At 47.1% G+C, this 15,892-nt stretch overlaps 1 protein-coding gene across 5 annotated transcripts in view; it reads left to right on the top strand.

Annotated features, from left to right (window-relative positions):
- Positions 1-15,892, top strand: part of MASP1 (MBL associated serine protease 1) — a 65,246-nt gene that overhangs the window by 35,410 nt on the left and 13,944 nt on the right. For 3 of the 5 annotated variants that reach the window (XM_074329233.2, XM_019752099.3, XM_019752101.3), the window contains 3 exons: positions 5,865-6,002; positions 6,761-6,835; positions 10,938-13,415. In XM_074329233.2, coding sequence (XP_074185334.1) covers positions 5,865-6,002; positions 6,761-6,835; positions 10,938-11,821 — 1,097 coding nt within the window. In that variant the 3' untranslated portion in view covers positions 11,822-13,415. Of the gene's footprint in view, positions 1-2,029; positions 4,271-5,864; positions 6,003-6,760; positions 6,836-10,937; positions 13,416-15,892 lie in introns of those variants that run through there. The other 2 variants (XM_019752100.3, XM_019752103.3) reach the window with 2 other exon arrangements.

Here is a 15,892-nt window from a genome sequence, read left to right as displayed (position 1 = left end):
GCCATATCCACTAAGTTTTCTGGGACGGCTCAGGCTGTGGGGTCAGCACAGTGGACATGTGAGAAGCAGGAAACACAGTTCTGCATGGCTCTTGGGACCCAGAGTTCTTGCTTTGGCTCTGCTCCTAACCTACCCTGTGACCATGGACAGGAGTCTTCTTCTTAATTGTAAAATTAGGAGTTTGGACTAGCTTTAATATTCTAAAATATATCCTGGTGGTTCTAAATAATGTGGTCCATATAAATCACTTAGTGAGCTTTGTAAAATTACAAATTGCCAGTTACCACCCCTCTCCCCCTACCCAGGTGATTTCATTGCAAAACTTATAAGGACCACCACGATTTTAGGAAACTCATCTGTGGTAACAGTGATGACAGAGGCATGGTGACAGAAAGGGAAGGAAAAGGAGAGAGGGAGGGAACGAAGGAGGGTTTGCTTTTAAATGGAGAGGTGAGATGTCAAGAATTAGAGATAGTCCTGCCCACCCCTAGTTCATGACATCATATAAACTTTGGAATGGTGTCCTCTTCCCTTCTCCTAAATGACTGGGTCCAGTGGGCAGGCAGATCCATTCCCACCGCCCCAAGAGGACCCTGTCAGGGTGGGGCTCCCTTGAAGCAAATCCCAAGCAGAACTTTGGAGCAGAGTGTGTTTGTTTTTAATTTTGCTTTTTTATATGATGATGTGGCCAGAGCCAGAGCCCAATGTGGATAAAGGGGGGACATTTTATGGCTTCAACAAACAGTTTCAACAAACATTTACTGGATGTCTGTGCAGAGGTCTATAGGGAATTCAGATGGAAAAGACAAGGTCCAGACATGCAGGAACTCAAATGCTGGCAGACACATCTGCCACCTCCTGCAACGTGTGGCTCATGCGCAGTGCTGTCCCTGAGTTCTACACAAAGCAAAGGAGCATTTGAAAGGAGGAGGTAAAAAAGGATGTGGGATGTAGAGGACACAATGTGGCTTTGGAATCAGGAAGTTCTCGATTCAAATCCAGACTCTCCCAGTTGAGAGTCCCTAAGCCTTTTACTCAAGAGTCTTTTGGCCTCAGTTTCCGCATTCTTGGTTGTTCTGAGCACTAGCCGTGTTAATATACATATCACACCTGTGGAGCACCAGGAGTAGGTAAAAGCTAATTTCTTCCCCTCACCCAGTCCCGTGACCAGGAGGAGGTTTGGCTTCTCTCATTCATCCTTTTGGAAAGGAGGAAACTTTAATAATAGTTTTTTTTCCCTGATGAAACACACACACTTTTTATTGTAACAGAAGCATTGATAAAGTACCACTATATTTGATGGTATCCTTTTCTGTGACGTATATTTCATATACAAAAAATGCCTGTCATTTTGTACCAAAGAAAAGAAGAATATATTTTTTTTCTCCCTAATATGATCTGGTTGTCCAAGCACAGCCTAGATCAGGGCGGTTAGAAATCCCTGTTCAGACACATTGAGCCTCTCTGTTCTTTCACTAAGTAGGTATTTATTGAGCAACTCTGTCCCAGACATGTGAGCTAGGGGAGATGTAAAGATGAATAAAACTGAGAAGTTGAGAGTCCCCAGGGATTTGTGGGGAAAGGGGTTGGGAACAGACAGGAAGTTCATGTGTGCTGTGAGTAAACTTTCACTGGAACAGGAAGTAGAAATTAAGGCTTATTGTCCTGTCCCTCCATCTTGCTGTAATGATCCAGGACAAGTCCTGTTCCACTCTGAACGCCATCTGTCAAATGAGGGTTTGGGCCAGACGAATACAAAGCTTGCTCCAGGGGAAGAATGTTGTACTCCTCATGAGCCAGAATTTATGACTGTACAAATTCTGAAAACCCCAAACTGTCCTTCACACTGGCTGTACCTAAACTGTGCGTTCTTAATCAATTCTGGTGGAGTGATTTCTGTATTTCCTGCGTGAACTGTTTCTGCTTTGCTTGCTAATTTTTCTCTTTCTCTTCTTTTTCTCTTCCTTCCTCTCTCTGCTTCCTTTCTCTGTACGCCCTGATCCCTCTTTGATCTTCACCATGGTGGCAGAAACCGAAATGGATGTGGAGAGCGAACTCGAGTCAGAGCGAGTGACAGAGTGAATGGCAGGACCCCACACAAGGCAGACATCCAAGAATGGATCACTCACAAGACCCCGGGGGCCCAGAGCTACTCCACCCCTCCCCACCCTGCCAACACTCCATTGCCCATTTCAGTGCGGATTAGAACGGACGCTGAACAAGGCAACACAGTCTCAAGCAGTTGAAACTCCTGTTGTGTATGAGAGCAGTTCTCCTTTTGAGGGTTCAGCCATTACTCAGACGTTACTCTGGAAAATGAGGATGAGACAATGAGAGATTTTTTTTAGTATCTCTAAATGAACTGTATTCTTCTCAAAGGAAAAATAACTTTGCTCCTACAGACACAGGGTTGACCAGGTCAAAGTGGGTCCTGGCTTCTACTCCACTCTACACTCCAAGTTTACATAGGCCAGCATGCCTATGACTTTATGACTTTAATGTTTTTACCTGTTGCTACTTTCTTAACAACCATGAGTAGGTAAAACTAAGGATAACTCGTATAGCATGGATTTTTAGGGAATCTAGATATATCTTCATGCCCCCAAGTTTCCCTTCCACTTTTACCTAACACAGGGCTGAGATTCTGTCGTCAGACATTCTTTCCTCTAGGGCTTACAAGTTTTGCATTACTGAAAATTCACTGATTAAAGTTTTTCAAAAGATAGGTATCACACTTGAAAGCAGTGTTCCTCAGCCCTGGTGCCATGGTACATCACAGGGCCAGGAAGAGTAGCAAAGAAAGGGCTGTGGTGTGGCAGCCAGCATGCTGGGAATCTGTTTCAGCCTGAACAAAATCTGGGTACACACATCAGAGAACCACCGCATTGCATTATGACTCCTCAGCCTATTTGGTGATGAAATGGCCTGTTGAGGAGGACAGAATACTGCAAGGGTAGACAGGGAATAGTCTGGGGACTGTGGTGCCATCCTAGGGCAGGGGAGCCCCTGAGATAGAACATGGGATGGTCACTAAGTACAAGCCTCAGTTGAATCACTACTTTTAAGCCCACAAAGTATAACAGATAGTGTGTTCAGTGTGATAGAGGGAATCACAATTCAGGCAGAGGGTTGAGGAGGATCCAAATAATTGCAATACCAAGCAACATGAGATGCATACATCAGAGAGAGATCAATAAATAAAGGGAAGCAGCCCAATCTGATTAGGAGAATGAGAAAAGGCTTTCAAGAAGAAGCAAGATTTGATCAAAGTCTCGAGAATGGCCAGAGCATGGACACACAGGGTTTCTGCAGGCAAGAGAGAGGCACAGTAAAGGGTCTCTGGAGCATAAGTGCAATGAGGGGAAGGACGGAGACGAAGCTGGGGGGGAGGGGAGGCCATCCCTAGGGCCTGAGAACCAGAGTGAGCCAACTGTGAGTTCTCTAGGAAGCCCCTGGATTGTGGCAAAGCATATTCAAGACAGCAGGTCAAGAAAGATGTGTCTGAAGGAAAATAAAGGCAGCAAGAGGTGACAGTGGAGATGGGATATGGGGTACTACATCCTGTTCTAGAGAATAATGAGAAAGGGAAGCCAAGGGAACAGGAAAGAGAAGGGCACTTTGATTCCAGAGCATGAAAATGGGCACAGGGAGCTTTAGAGAAAAGGATGACACTTTTCCTATAGCAAAAAAGATAGACTAGCTAAGGAAGCAGGGTCTGGATATAGCATCTTTGTGCCAGGCAGCTGCTCAAGGCCCCTCAAAAAGGGAAGTTGTCTCTAGGCCACAGAGAGACATGTTCTTTGCTTGCCACTGTAGACTTGGGAAGAAAGTATACCCCTTCCCTGCACACTCTACCTAAGCTGAAGTGACCTTTATTTTCCACTATGTATCACCTCTTCTATATGGTTGTAGGACCAGCTTCATCAGTGGGCAAAGTTAATTCTCTGGAGTAATGTGAAAGCAGGCCCTCTATCCAGAAACATCTCTTCCCGCCATTTTTGGCCACATAACAGGCTCTCAGTTCCTGACCATCTAGCCACGTCTAAGACCAACCCTGGAATCCCTCCACCTGAAACTTGGTATCAGGTCTTGAGGCTGCCTTAGGCAAAATGGACTCCTAGACCAAAGTTAAGGGAGACGAGAGTAATTCCAAGATCCAGGTATCAATGCATTTCCTAAAAAAGGAAGAAACGTCTGTTTTGAGACTCAGCAGGAAAATACATGAAAAACTGATGATAGCTTTAAAGAATAAATATTATCACCTCTTGTTGTCCTAGTGCTAACCTTCACATGCTTTCCTCACAGAGGTGAAGAGTGTGTCTACTTTGGGTGATCAAAACAAATGGAAATGGTATGTCCAGGGGTTGAAGGCCAGGATAAAACATTAACCAGTTCTCCTGGCTTTTCCTTCCTCATGGGTAGGAGGGCCCTGCATTTACTCCCATCCTTCACCCTCAGCTCCATCCCGGAGGGCCTTGGAGTTAGCTATATTTTAAGTTAGACAACTCGTTGCTCAATCAGATGAATTTGGAATCCTACAGTTAAAAATCACAATTTCTGAGTAGCCTCAGGGTAAATTGTCCTCTCTCTGTTACCCAAAGTGAGCAGGTAAAATTCAGGAAGACAGAAACTGGAAATTCTACCATGGTCTTGGAATGCAGTCCTCCAAAATTATCAGAAGATTGAGAGCTAAGGTCCGCCACTGCCCAGCTAATATTGATTATAGGCAGTTTTAACTAGAAAACAGATCCTTAAACACGATAGGTTTAGTTTTCTTAAAAACAAACAAACAAAAAAGCAAAACAACTGAGTTTAAGGGCAGGTCTGGTTCTCAGATCACAACTCACTGCGTGACCTTAGACCAGTCAAGTCTCCTCTCTGGGCTCATCTGTAAAGATGATGTTCTAGATCGCCTGCCTTAAGGTGCCTTTCCAACTATGAAGTTCTCTGATTCCTCTATGATTCTTCAACTCTGGAGGAGGCTGTTAAACCTAAGGTTAGGATTTCCTTAGGAACCTATGGAGGCCCATGAAGAGACACTCACAGTCTGGCTCCTCAGCCTCCGACCTGGCTCCCAGCAGACTTATACTGCCCTTTATCAGTGCTGACAACTCCCCTAACACCTGGCTGGACTGGCAATCTCTCCTACGACCACCTCTGAGGAACAGGCATCTTTGGTCTTTCTCCACAGCGAGCCCCAATGTCCAGCGATCAATGATTAGAGAAAATGAGCAGGTGAAGACTAAAAATTGATCCACCGTGACCCTACCTCCTGACTTCTGTGCCTGCAGAGAGCCAGCAGGATGGGGCTGTGCACTCATGCAGGAGTTGGGTTTCTTTTTGTTGTCTTTTGCTTTTTGGTTTTTTGTTTTGCTTTGTTTTTGTTTTTGCCAAGCTCCAATGTGAGCACATTAATGGCTCTTTCTCAGCATATGTTTGGGTCTGGAAGAACTAAATATTTTTTATTCACACCAGCCAGAATTTTCATGCAGAACCACAGGCTTCATGCTTGGGCAGAAGAGGCTAAGAGGATTACATAATAGAACTGGAAGTCAAGGAAAGGGTCCTAGTGGGGAAGAGACGAGTCTGCTTAAATCTCAGCAGACCTGTCCTTGCCCTGAAATTGACACCAGGCCAGGTGAGTTGACCACACAGTAGATGGGAGAGACCCCAAAAGCAGGGCCACTGGTGACTACACAGGTTGCACCCTCCACAACCCCTGGGGCACCATTCTCATAGACTATAACACTGGTTACTGAAGTTGTGTGTAGTACAAAACCTGCACGTCTGTATGAGACAGACCCACCAGATGGCCCCAAGAACAGCAAAGGGCAGTTGAGGGGTCTCACTCTTTCCTCTCTCAGTTGCAGACTGTGGCTCCCCAGCAGAGCTGGAACATGGACTGGTCACCTTCTCCACCAGGAACAACCTCACCACATACAAATCTGAGATCAGATACTCCTGCCAGCAGCCTTACTACAAGATGTTCCACAATATCACAGGTGAGACCTGTATACTGAATCAGCCCCCTCCCACCTCACACCCTATGGGTCTCAGGATTATGCTGGGGGCTGAAACTGCCGGTCAGTTGGCCATGGTTTGGGAGGAATTGGGTGGTGGAACACTTGGAAACATGTTGTTTCTCTCCCTGGCTCAGACCTACACCCCAAGATCCTTCCCACTCTCACAGTCTCCCACAGAGAAGTACCCTCAGGGAGGTGGGGAGGCCTCAGTTCTGCTCTGCTACAGAGTGGCACTAAGAAAATTCTCCCAATTTCTCAAAGCCTCCAAGTTCTCACTTCAAAAAGGGAGCAGGGGTGTAGCTCACAGAGCTACCATAAGCCTCAGATAAGAGTTTGTAAAGTGGAGAAGAAAGGGAAGGGCAAGTGCCCCACAGAGCTCTGTGTGAACCACGGCCTGTGTGACTAATGAGCAGTGTCCGCCAGGGCTGAGCAGGGCTGGGAGGGAGGGAGCAGGAGTCATACTGTACAGAGCCTTGGACACCATGCTGAAGCATGTGGTGATTGTTTTTGAGGCAATGGGGAGCTATTGGTGACACTGAGCAAAGGTGGGACATGGTCAGATTCTCATTTTAGAAAGAGGCTTCAGGCTGCAGAGAGGACTGGCTAGAGGGAAAGGCATCAGAAAAATGATTTGGAAGATGTGCAATGATCCACAATACAGAAATTAAGAACCCAGATCCATAAAACCAATGTGCTAACAACCAACCACGTTCTCCAATTTTTCCTCACTCTCCCAGGTATCTATACCTGTTCTGCCCAAGGAGTCTGGATGAATGAAGTCCTGGGGAGAGACCAGCCCGTCTGCCTGCCAGGTACCTCATCCTCAAGTCCTCTGCCCCCAGGTCTCCCCTCCAAGGCCTTCAGGCTGCAGGTGCTCTGGCTGTTAATGGAACGGGAAATGGGTGACATGGGGCTTTGACTTTTTTTTGAGACACCTTCAGAGGGTCAAAGATCAGAGAAGCCCAGCCTCATACCTCAAACCAACCAGCCTCTATGTTCACCAGCTCTATCACTTCAGGAGTCTCCTGTCTCCTCTCTGCAGTTCTACTCCCTTCACACCAGGTTTTTCACCCCACACAGTCTACGTGTGTTGGGATAATCAAGAAACTGAGCACCCCATCATCCAGCACTCACCACTGTAGAGAAAACAAACAACATCAGACAAATAACCATAGGACAGAGTAAGGAGTTCTTTCAAAGAGCAATGTGTGCAAGTCTTACTGACTGTGGCCTCCCCATGGCTCACCTACTGACCACACTTTAAAATGAAAAAAGACTTGTGGTAACAGGGGGTGTCACTGTGCATATGGATTTAGGGGATATTTTGTGGATATTTGTGTTAGTATGAAAAGTATGGATGATTTGTATCACAATCATTGTTACATATATATACATATGCATACATATATATACATATACACACACACATATATATACATATATACTATATACATATATACATATATATACACACACATATATATATACATATGTACATATACACACACACACACACACACACACACACACACACAAATCAACTTATTAGAAAATCATAGCCCTATATGCACACTGCAGGGTTAAACAAACAACCCCCAGAAATTAAATTTAATATTCACAACACAGAAATTTGTACTTTGAAAACAGCAAGAATAGCAATAATTGAAAGACACAACCATTCAAAATAACACTCAGAAGAAGCACTGATTCTGTCTGCATTTGCTTGAAGCAGTAGGAACTTTGCAGTATGATTAAATGCTGGATGGCACTTGTATTTTACTTAATTAGAGTGTTGGTAGATTGATAAAGTGTTTTATTTGACTGGCATATTTTAGTAACCCTCAGTATCACTCAGTAGGCTTCTAGATGTTAGACGTTAAAATGGAAAGGCTATCAAGTCACCTAAGAACTGAAAGCAAGTGTCAGCATTTGTGAATCAGTTTGGGCCCTCACAGGAGCTATGAGATCCTAGAGAAGGAGGAAGTCATTTCACATGGTTGTCTAGGAGTGGAAGGGTGAAGACTGGTTCGGAAGACATCACTTAGGAAGGCCTTAGCCTGAGAAAGAATTCATGAGCAGGTGGAACAGGGGAAAGGTCAACCCACCCACACTCTACTGATCCCCATCGTCTCATTTAGCCTTAGCCAGGAGCACATCCAGGGGCACAGTTGGTGAGGTGTCAGAGAAGATGGGGAATGGTGGAGCTGTGACAAACTGGAGGGTCAGATCCTCATTTTGCTAAAACACTCTGTGGGCAAAAGAAAACAGCACCGCAGGTGGATTCCATCCTGGGAAGCCATGTTGCAACCTCTGGAAAGGGAAGAGACACTGAGCTGGGAGTTAGGGGCCTGGGTCCTAGTCCTGGTGCTATCATTTCCTAATTGTGGTCTTGGGTAAGTAATGTCACCTCTCTGGGACTAGAATTCCATCCCTCAAAAGGGAGGGAGTAGGACCATGTGATCCATGACATTCTGTAACTTTTAATAGTCATCATCGTCTATATTTATAGAAAGCATCTTGGTACAATGAGTCATGAAATTCTTTTAACACCTGGTGTTGGGTAGAACTATCGTGTATCACTGGACCAGGCCAGAGATTTCTAAATTCTCTCCTCCTGAAATACTGAGATTGAAGCAAGCCAAAATGGAGAAAGCCATTTCACTGAGCCTCATAATATCCACCTTTCCAAGAAAACTGTTAAGCTAATATTATTTGCCCCTTATTTTACACATGAAAAAATAGGATCAGTGAGATATAATGATTGGTCCAAGGCTACCCACAGAAAGTTAGGTGCAGAGCTGGAAGGGGAGCCAAGATTTTTCATGTCAACACAAACAATGCTGAGCCATTCTTGATTGTGATTACATTTTATGCTATCCTCATGAACCCAAAATTCTAGAATATCACATATTTGTTTTAAGACCCCTCCCTCAGCACTTCCACTCTTCTAGAGACCAAGTCTGGCTTCAGCACAGCTGAAGATACAGAATTTCAAGAAGACTCCTTTGTCCCAGGAAAAACTAAACGTAAAATGGTACCAGTCAAAAAGAATCGCCCCATTTCCATGAGCACTCCCAACCTTTTAATAGGACAAGAGCATAGCAAGAAGGTAAACAAACTTTAGTGGAGAAAATGAAGCTAGAGTCAGAAGAAACGGGCTCTACTTCTAGCTCTGCCACTAATGACTGAGCACATCACTTGCCTTCTCTGAACCTCGGTTTCTCCATCTGTAAATTAGGTGTTCTCCAAGCTTCCCCAATTCTGACATTCTGGGGTATGCCACTGGCACATTGGTTGAGAAAAGGCACCATTCGGCACTGGTTTTGTTGTGACCATGGACTAAGCCACAGGCGTGTCCCTCACCAGATGAGGGCCTTTGGGCACTAGATAAATTGTGCAGGACTGATCACAAACCTGCCTTGAGATGTCACCTTGTAGACTGATGCTTGTAATTGGGAGTCTGGCCTTCAACTCTGAAAGGCCATATCTGGATTAGCAAATGCTAGCTCACATCTGGCCTGGGGTGAAAGACAGGGTGCCTCAGGATCATGTAAAACGCATTTGGCATCAAGAAGAAGAGCGTCTGGAAAGCATTAGGTTGCTGAAAGCCTGACCTCCCAAAGTTGCCAAGAAAACTCAAATGCTCTTTGGTCTTTAAAGGATTGTTGATGGTTTCCAGGGCCAGAAGTGTAGTCTGGCCATTTGCAACCAAAAGGAGGCCCACACTCATACCAGGCTTACTTCCCAGGCATAAAAACCATGCTGGGAAGGGCCCATGTGAACGTGTTTTTAGCCAGCGGGGGGCTAGTACTGAAGACCCTCTGCTCATGAGCCAACAGTGTTTGGCCGCAGGAGGCTGGCGGTGCATGTGCATGCTCGGGGTACAGCGCGGTGGAACGAAGTTTGATCAGACCTTTCTTCTTCCCTTGAAGGTACTACAAGGTTCCTAGGTGCAATGATGGGTGGCTCAGAACAGAGCCCACGCATCATTGCTTGTAGATTATGCCACCTTCCCCTAACCTTCGATGCCCTGGGCATCCATTCACAGAATGAGTCCTTTATGCTAAGGAAGACAAGGTTAGAGGGCTCGTGACCATGATCTTTACCTGAAACAAGTCATTGTGGGATACAGGACAAGGCATCGATCTGAGAATCCAGTTAGGCCCCTGCTACTTACCTTACTAGCCATGTGATCTTGGGCAAATCACTTAACCGCTAGAGAGTTTACTCACCGATAAAATGGGGGTGGCCATGGCAAATGAAATAAAAATCAAAGGAATTTGGAATTTAAAGTATCCTTGGAGATCATCTTGATCAATAGCCTCATTAGGAAGATAAAAAATTGAAATCCAGAAAGGGAAATTTAGTTACCCAGAGTCACAGAGGACCTAGGAGAGAAAAGCTGGGTCAAGGCCTCAGGTGTGTTAGCTCCCAGGTCAGTGTTTGCCGTGTCCTGCAAGGCAGTCTTTTAGTTTCCTTCCATCTCTCAAATCCCGTGACCTGTGGTTTTCAGACATTTTCTAAGCACCTACAGTATGGACTACGTCTGGGTTAGGAGCTGTCCTTCTAGAAAAGAAAGGGGAAAGGTGATCACTGCCAAAGAGAGGCCAGGCTCAAGATGGTCCAGGCCAAAAGTGATCCTTGCTAGAAATGGTTCAAATGGTGAAGGTCCCATATATGAAATGGTCTGTTCCACAGATGGTCCTGGCTACAGCATGGCCAGACTAGAAAGACTTAGGCCAAATAAGACCCTGCACAGAGCTTTCCGAGGCCAGTGTGGCCTCATGATGTAGAGTAGGGTCCCATGGTGGCATAATCTACAGTGGGTGAGATGTAAATTTCTTTTGCTGACTCTTTTCCCATGGTTGACCTGACGAGTCTCTGTCTCTTGTCCCCACTCCCTTCTCCTTACAGTGTGTGGTCAGCCCTCCCGCTCCCTGCCAAACCTGGTCAAGCGGATCATCGGGGGCCGGAATGCTGAGCCCGGCCTCTTCCCCTGGCAGGCCCTCATCGTGGTGGAAGATACCTCGAGGGTGCCAAACGACAAGTGGTTTGGGAGCGGGGCCCTGCTCTCTGAGTCTTGGATCCTCACGGCAGCCCATGTGCTGCGCTCCCAGCGCAGAGACAACACAGTGATACCGGTCTCCAAGGAGCACATCACTGTCTACCTGGGCCTGCATGACATACGGGACAAATCGGGGGCAGCCAACAGCTCAGCTGCCCGAGTGGTGCTTCACCCAGACTTCAACATCCAGAACTACAACCACGACATAGCTCTGGTACAGCTTCAGGAGCCTGTGCCACTGGGACCCCACATCATGCCCATCTGCCTGCCGAGGCCCGAGCCCGAAGGCCCGGCGCCCCACACGCTGGGCCTGGTGGCCGGCTGGGGCATCTCCAATCCTAACGTGACAGTGGATGAGATCATCAGCAGCGGCACGCGGACCTTGTCAGATATCCTGCAGTATGTCAAGCTACCCGTGGTGCCACATGCCGAGTGCAAAACCAGCTACGAGTCCCGCTTGGGCAACTACAGCGTCACTGAAAACATGTTCTGTGCTGGCTACTATGAGGGCGGCAAGGACACATGCCTTGGAGACAGTGGCGGGGCGTTTGTCCTCCTTGATGACTTAAGCCAGAGCTGGGTGGCCCAAGGTCTGGTGTCCTGGGGGGGCCCTGAAGAATGTGGCAGCAAGCAGGTCTATGGGGTCTACACGAAGGTCTCCAACTATGTGGACTGGGTCTGGGAGCAGCTGGGCTCCCCACAAGGTCTGGGGGAGCTCCAGGTGGAGCGGTGAGCTGACCGACCTCCTCAGGGCCTGCCTGCCCTGCCCCAGCCTGAGCGAGGCTGCCCACACACTTCTGATGGCACACTCCCTGTTACTCACCAGACTCGATGGAATGGAACATGCTGCCCCCACCCTCCTGAGACAGCCCCAGGACCCCGAGAGGCAGCAGTGTGGTATCGGGGGAAAGTCTCTACCCAAGAATCCTGGGTCCACGGCCCTGGGCAAGTCCCTTCCCCTTTTCAGGCCGCGCCGTCCTCAGCAATACAAGGGAGCTAGATGTCTGGGCCGGTCCTAGCACCCCTCTCCTAAGGTCACTGCTTTACCCAGTGACCTTATTCACTCCGATTCAATTATCAAACCCCCTGTTGGTGGAACTGGGCCTGATTGTTAGAAAATGTTTCCTTCCATTGAGCTGAATTCTGAGTCCATATATTTTCCCAGTTCTGCGCTCTGAGCACAGAGAAGTCTAGTCCCTCCTCTAGGAGAAAACCACTCAGTTTGGGGGAGACAAGGATCATACCCTGAAAGCCCCTCTCTCTTCGTGTAACCGCTGCAGTATTCTTATCCCTGGGGTTTCTCTCCCAAAAGCTTCTTGCCATCCAGGCCTTAGCGCTTATGTTCCCTGCTAAAGGAATTTTAAAGGACGAGGAGAAAGCTGGGAAGGTTTGGGTGACTGGGGGGAGACAATAGCACTGGGAGGCTCCCCAATCCTGTTAAATTCCTATTGTCAACTCAGAACACGTCACTTGGACCCATATGTTACACTCAAATGCCAGCTGATGACATGGTGTGTCCACACCTGCAGCTCCAGACAAGCACAAAGCAACCTTCCAGCCTTGAAACGCATCATCTGAAAAGGTTTACTAGCCCCAGCCCCAGCCCCAGGCATGAAGACTCACCTGGGTCGCTTGGAAAAAGAGAAAGCCCACACTGCTGCGCCTCTGGGCGGGAAAACGGAAGAAGAATGGGCTCAGGATGTTAGAAGTGACCTAAAGCCACCAGGTTGCACAGGGTCTGAGCTCTTCAGAAAATTCACCCAACGTGACTGTTCAGAGGAAAGCACTCCTCCGACTTCCAGAAGCCAGAGTGAGGGGAGGCAGAGACTTGGCCGTGAAAGGCAGTGAGAAGAGACAGAGAGAGCCAAGAGTCCTGGGCTCTAGCCCCAGCTCTGCCCCCAACTGGCTGTATAACCTTTAACACATCACTTTCCTTCTCTGGGCCTCAGTTTCCCCATCTGTAAAAGGAAGGCATTAGACCCCCTCAGCGTCCTTCCACCTCCAACACTCAGTGCTTCTGACTGCCGGCACCCTGACCCTCAGGGGCTGATGGTCCATCAACTCCCAGAGCTCGCTGTCCTGTGATTCTCCATCAGAGACTGGCGGCCAGAGAAGTCCCTGAGTGGGATTCCACGAGAACAATTGGGAAGTGTCCACTTTTCTAATCGGTTCATGAAACCACACTCCTATGTCTATGAAGTGTATGTAGAGGATGCTATATATTGTATATATTATATCACAAGCTTCACTACTCTGTAAGGTGCCTTTGCACTCTGTTTCTCCTGTCAGGGTTCTAAAGTGGAAATAAAACCTCCGTGGATAATCAACAGCCTACATTTGGGGTTTGTTTTGTTTTGACTCTTTAAAGAGAAACTGGCCCCTCATTAAGCCAAAACCTCTCCCATTACAGAAGAAGTACAAATTTGTCATCTACGACATCATCCAAGAAGGGGTGATGAAGAATGGGGGTGGCTATTGACACGTGCCCTCTCAGAGGCTGCGCATTCCTTCATTACATGGCATTGCCTGCTATTCAAGCCCTTGACTTCAACGAGTTTAAACAAGCATGCAAAGCAAGGTCGTGTACATCTAGGTCTCACACAGTCAAAAGGAGTTAAATGTCACAAGAGGAGTGGAGATTGCAGTGTTAGGGGAACTTAAAGGAGCAAGAAATCCATACAGCTGAAAGGGGATCTGGAGAGCTTTGCAGAGAGGTTGTAAAGACTGCTCTGGGGTAGGGAGCGGACAGGCAAAGCGGACAAAGACCACACAGGAAAGCGTGCCATGAGTGGAGTGAACAATGGGGATTAAAGCAGACGGGAAAGCATCTCAGAAGACACACTATGTCTTCACTCTATCCTGTAACTAGTGATTCTCTAATTTCGGGTATATCAGAGTTACCTAGGATGCTTGTGAAATTCTGAATCAGCAGGTCCGAGGGTGGGCAGCATGGTGGGGCAAGTGGTGTATGGGGAGGGACTGAGCTAGAGAGAGCGGTCGGGAAGCTACTGAAACCATTCTGGAAAGAGCTGGTGAACACCCACCAGACCTAGGGCTGTGACAGTGCAGATGTGGGGGCAGGGGAGGTGTAAAAACATTTAAGCAGTGCATTGGACAGAGCTTCGTGTCTGGGCTTGGAAATAGTGCAGGTGCTGGGGTGGCACAAGCTAGCCTGCTCGTGAGGGCTGTCCTAGGGATGCACTCCTGCTGTGCCTTTGATTGGAATTTGTATCAGAATGAAAATGTCATGCTTTTTACCCTATTGAGAACTGAAAGAATCCTAAGTTATGTTTTGCACTTTGTATTTAGCAGGTTTCAAGTATTATCATGTCTTGTGTTCTATGACATTTCAGATGTTTACTTTCCTCTAGACATTTGGACTATATGTTGTGACATATTGAGACACTGAAGTGTCATGAGGTCACATGGAGAGCACACTGTGACATGGAGCAGAGGAGACACATTACTCTCTGCTTCTCCTGGTGATTCTTTTTGCTGGTTTAGTGGCTAATTGAATATGGGGGTTGAAGGAAAGAGAGGCTACAAGGATGAGGCCTGTGCAGACACCAGCAGACATCTGGAATAACAAAGGGGAGAGTGGAGGCCAGGGCTTGGCTTTGCTGTGCTGGGAGAGTTTATGAGCCACACAGCTGGAGACTTAAGGAGGGAATATTTCAGAGCAGGGGGCAGATTAGAGATCCTGAGTTGAAATCCCACAGGGTATAGGAGGTATGATGACATAGGAGGAGGTGGTATTATCTACTGGAAGTTTGCAGGACAAAGGGTGGAGGGGCAGACTGAACAAGGGAAACAGCAGCATGTATAACCTTTAACAAATCACTTTCCTTTTCTCGGCCTCAATTTCCCCATCTGCAGCTTGGGAGGCATAGAGAGAAGAAGAGAAATGAGACAAAAAGAGGGGTCAGAAACACAGGAAGAGACATGCTTCAGATCCCAGGGAGTGTCAAGGGGGATGAAAAGTAGTCAACAGTGCAAGTGCCACAGGATAGTCCAGAGGAAGCTTCCGACTGGAGTGCCCCAGGGACAGGGACCCAGTCACTCCTGCCAACTCTGCGAGAGGAGCCAGGGGCAGGCCAGCTGCTGGTGTTTAAGGTCCCGAACCCTCCCTCTCTCCTCCTCTGTCCCCTCCTCCTCCTCCTCTCTCTTCTATCTCTCCCGGTTCGGCCTTCCCTCCCCACTTTCCTCCCTCCGTCCTTCTCCAGACTTCTCTTAGGTTTGACCTCTTTTCTGAGGCAGGAAACTGCCCTTACATCCTCCCTTATCTGTGTCTCATAGTAAATAGTCTATGCTCAGTTCTCTGGGTTTTGGTTCCTTGAAACATACAAGTTTTTTACTACAAGCCCTGACTCTTCAAATGAAAGTTTGTATTTCTAGACTTTGTTTTGTGCTTTGCTCTTTCAAAAGTCAAAGCTGTATCTAACTTCACCTAAAAGAGTGGATGCTCCAGCTTCAATAGTGAGGAGTCACAGGACAAGGAGACTTCCTAGGGATGAAAATACATGAGATAAAATTTCAAATTGTATCTCCCTATACATGTACATATCACTGTTGAAGTTCCATTTATTGGCCCAGAGCCATTTTATCGCCATCTATGGTTGTGGATCTATTAAATATTCAAATGGCCACTTTGCTTCCAAGTATGTGCAGAGCATGGCACTTCTTCCAAATTTATCCCCAAAGGAGAGAGAAGGATGTGGAGACTGAGTATCAACTCCTCTTTCCAGAAGCTTGACTATGGATGAGAGGAGGAGAGACTTTGAAATGAACGGAAGCAGGGAAAATG

This window comes from Rhinolophus sinicus, chromosome 17 (assembly GCF_057876585.1).
Source record: "Rhinolophus sinicus isolate RSI-liver-muscle chromosome 17, RSI-T2T, whole genome shotgun sequence".
NCBI classification, from domain to species: Eukaryota; Metazoa; Chordata; class Mammalia; order Chiroptera; family Rhinolophidae; genus Rhinolophus; species Rhinolophus sinicus.
The sequence above is the reverse complement of the archived record's forward strand: the minus strand, read 5'-3'. Positions and strand labels throughout refer to the sequence as shown.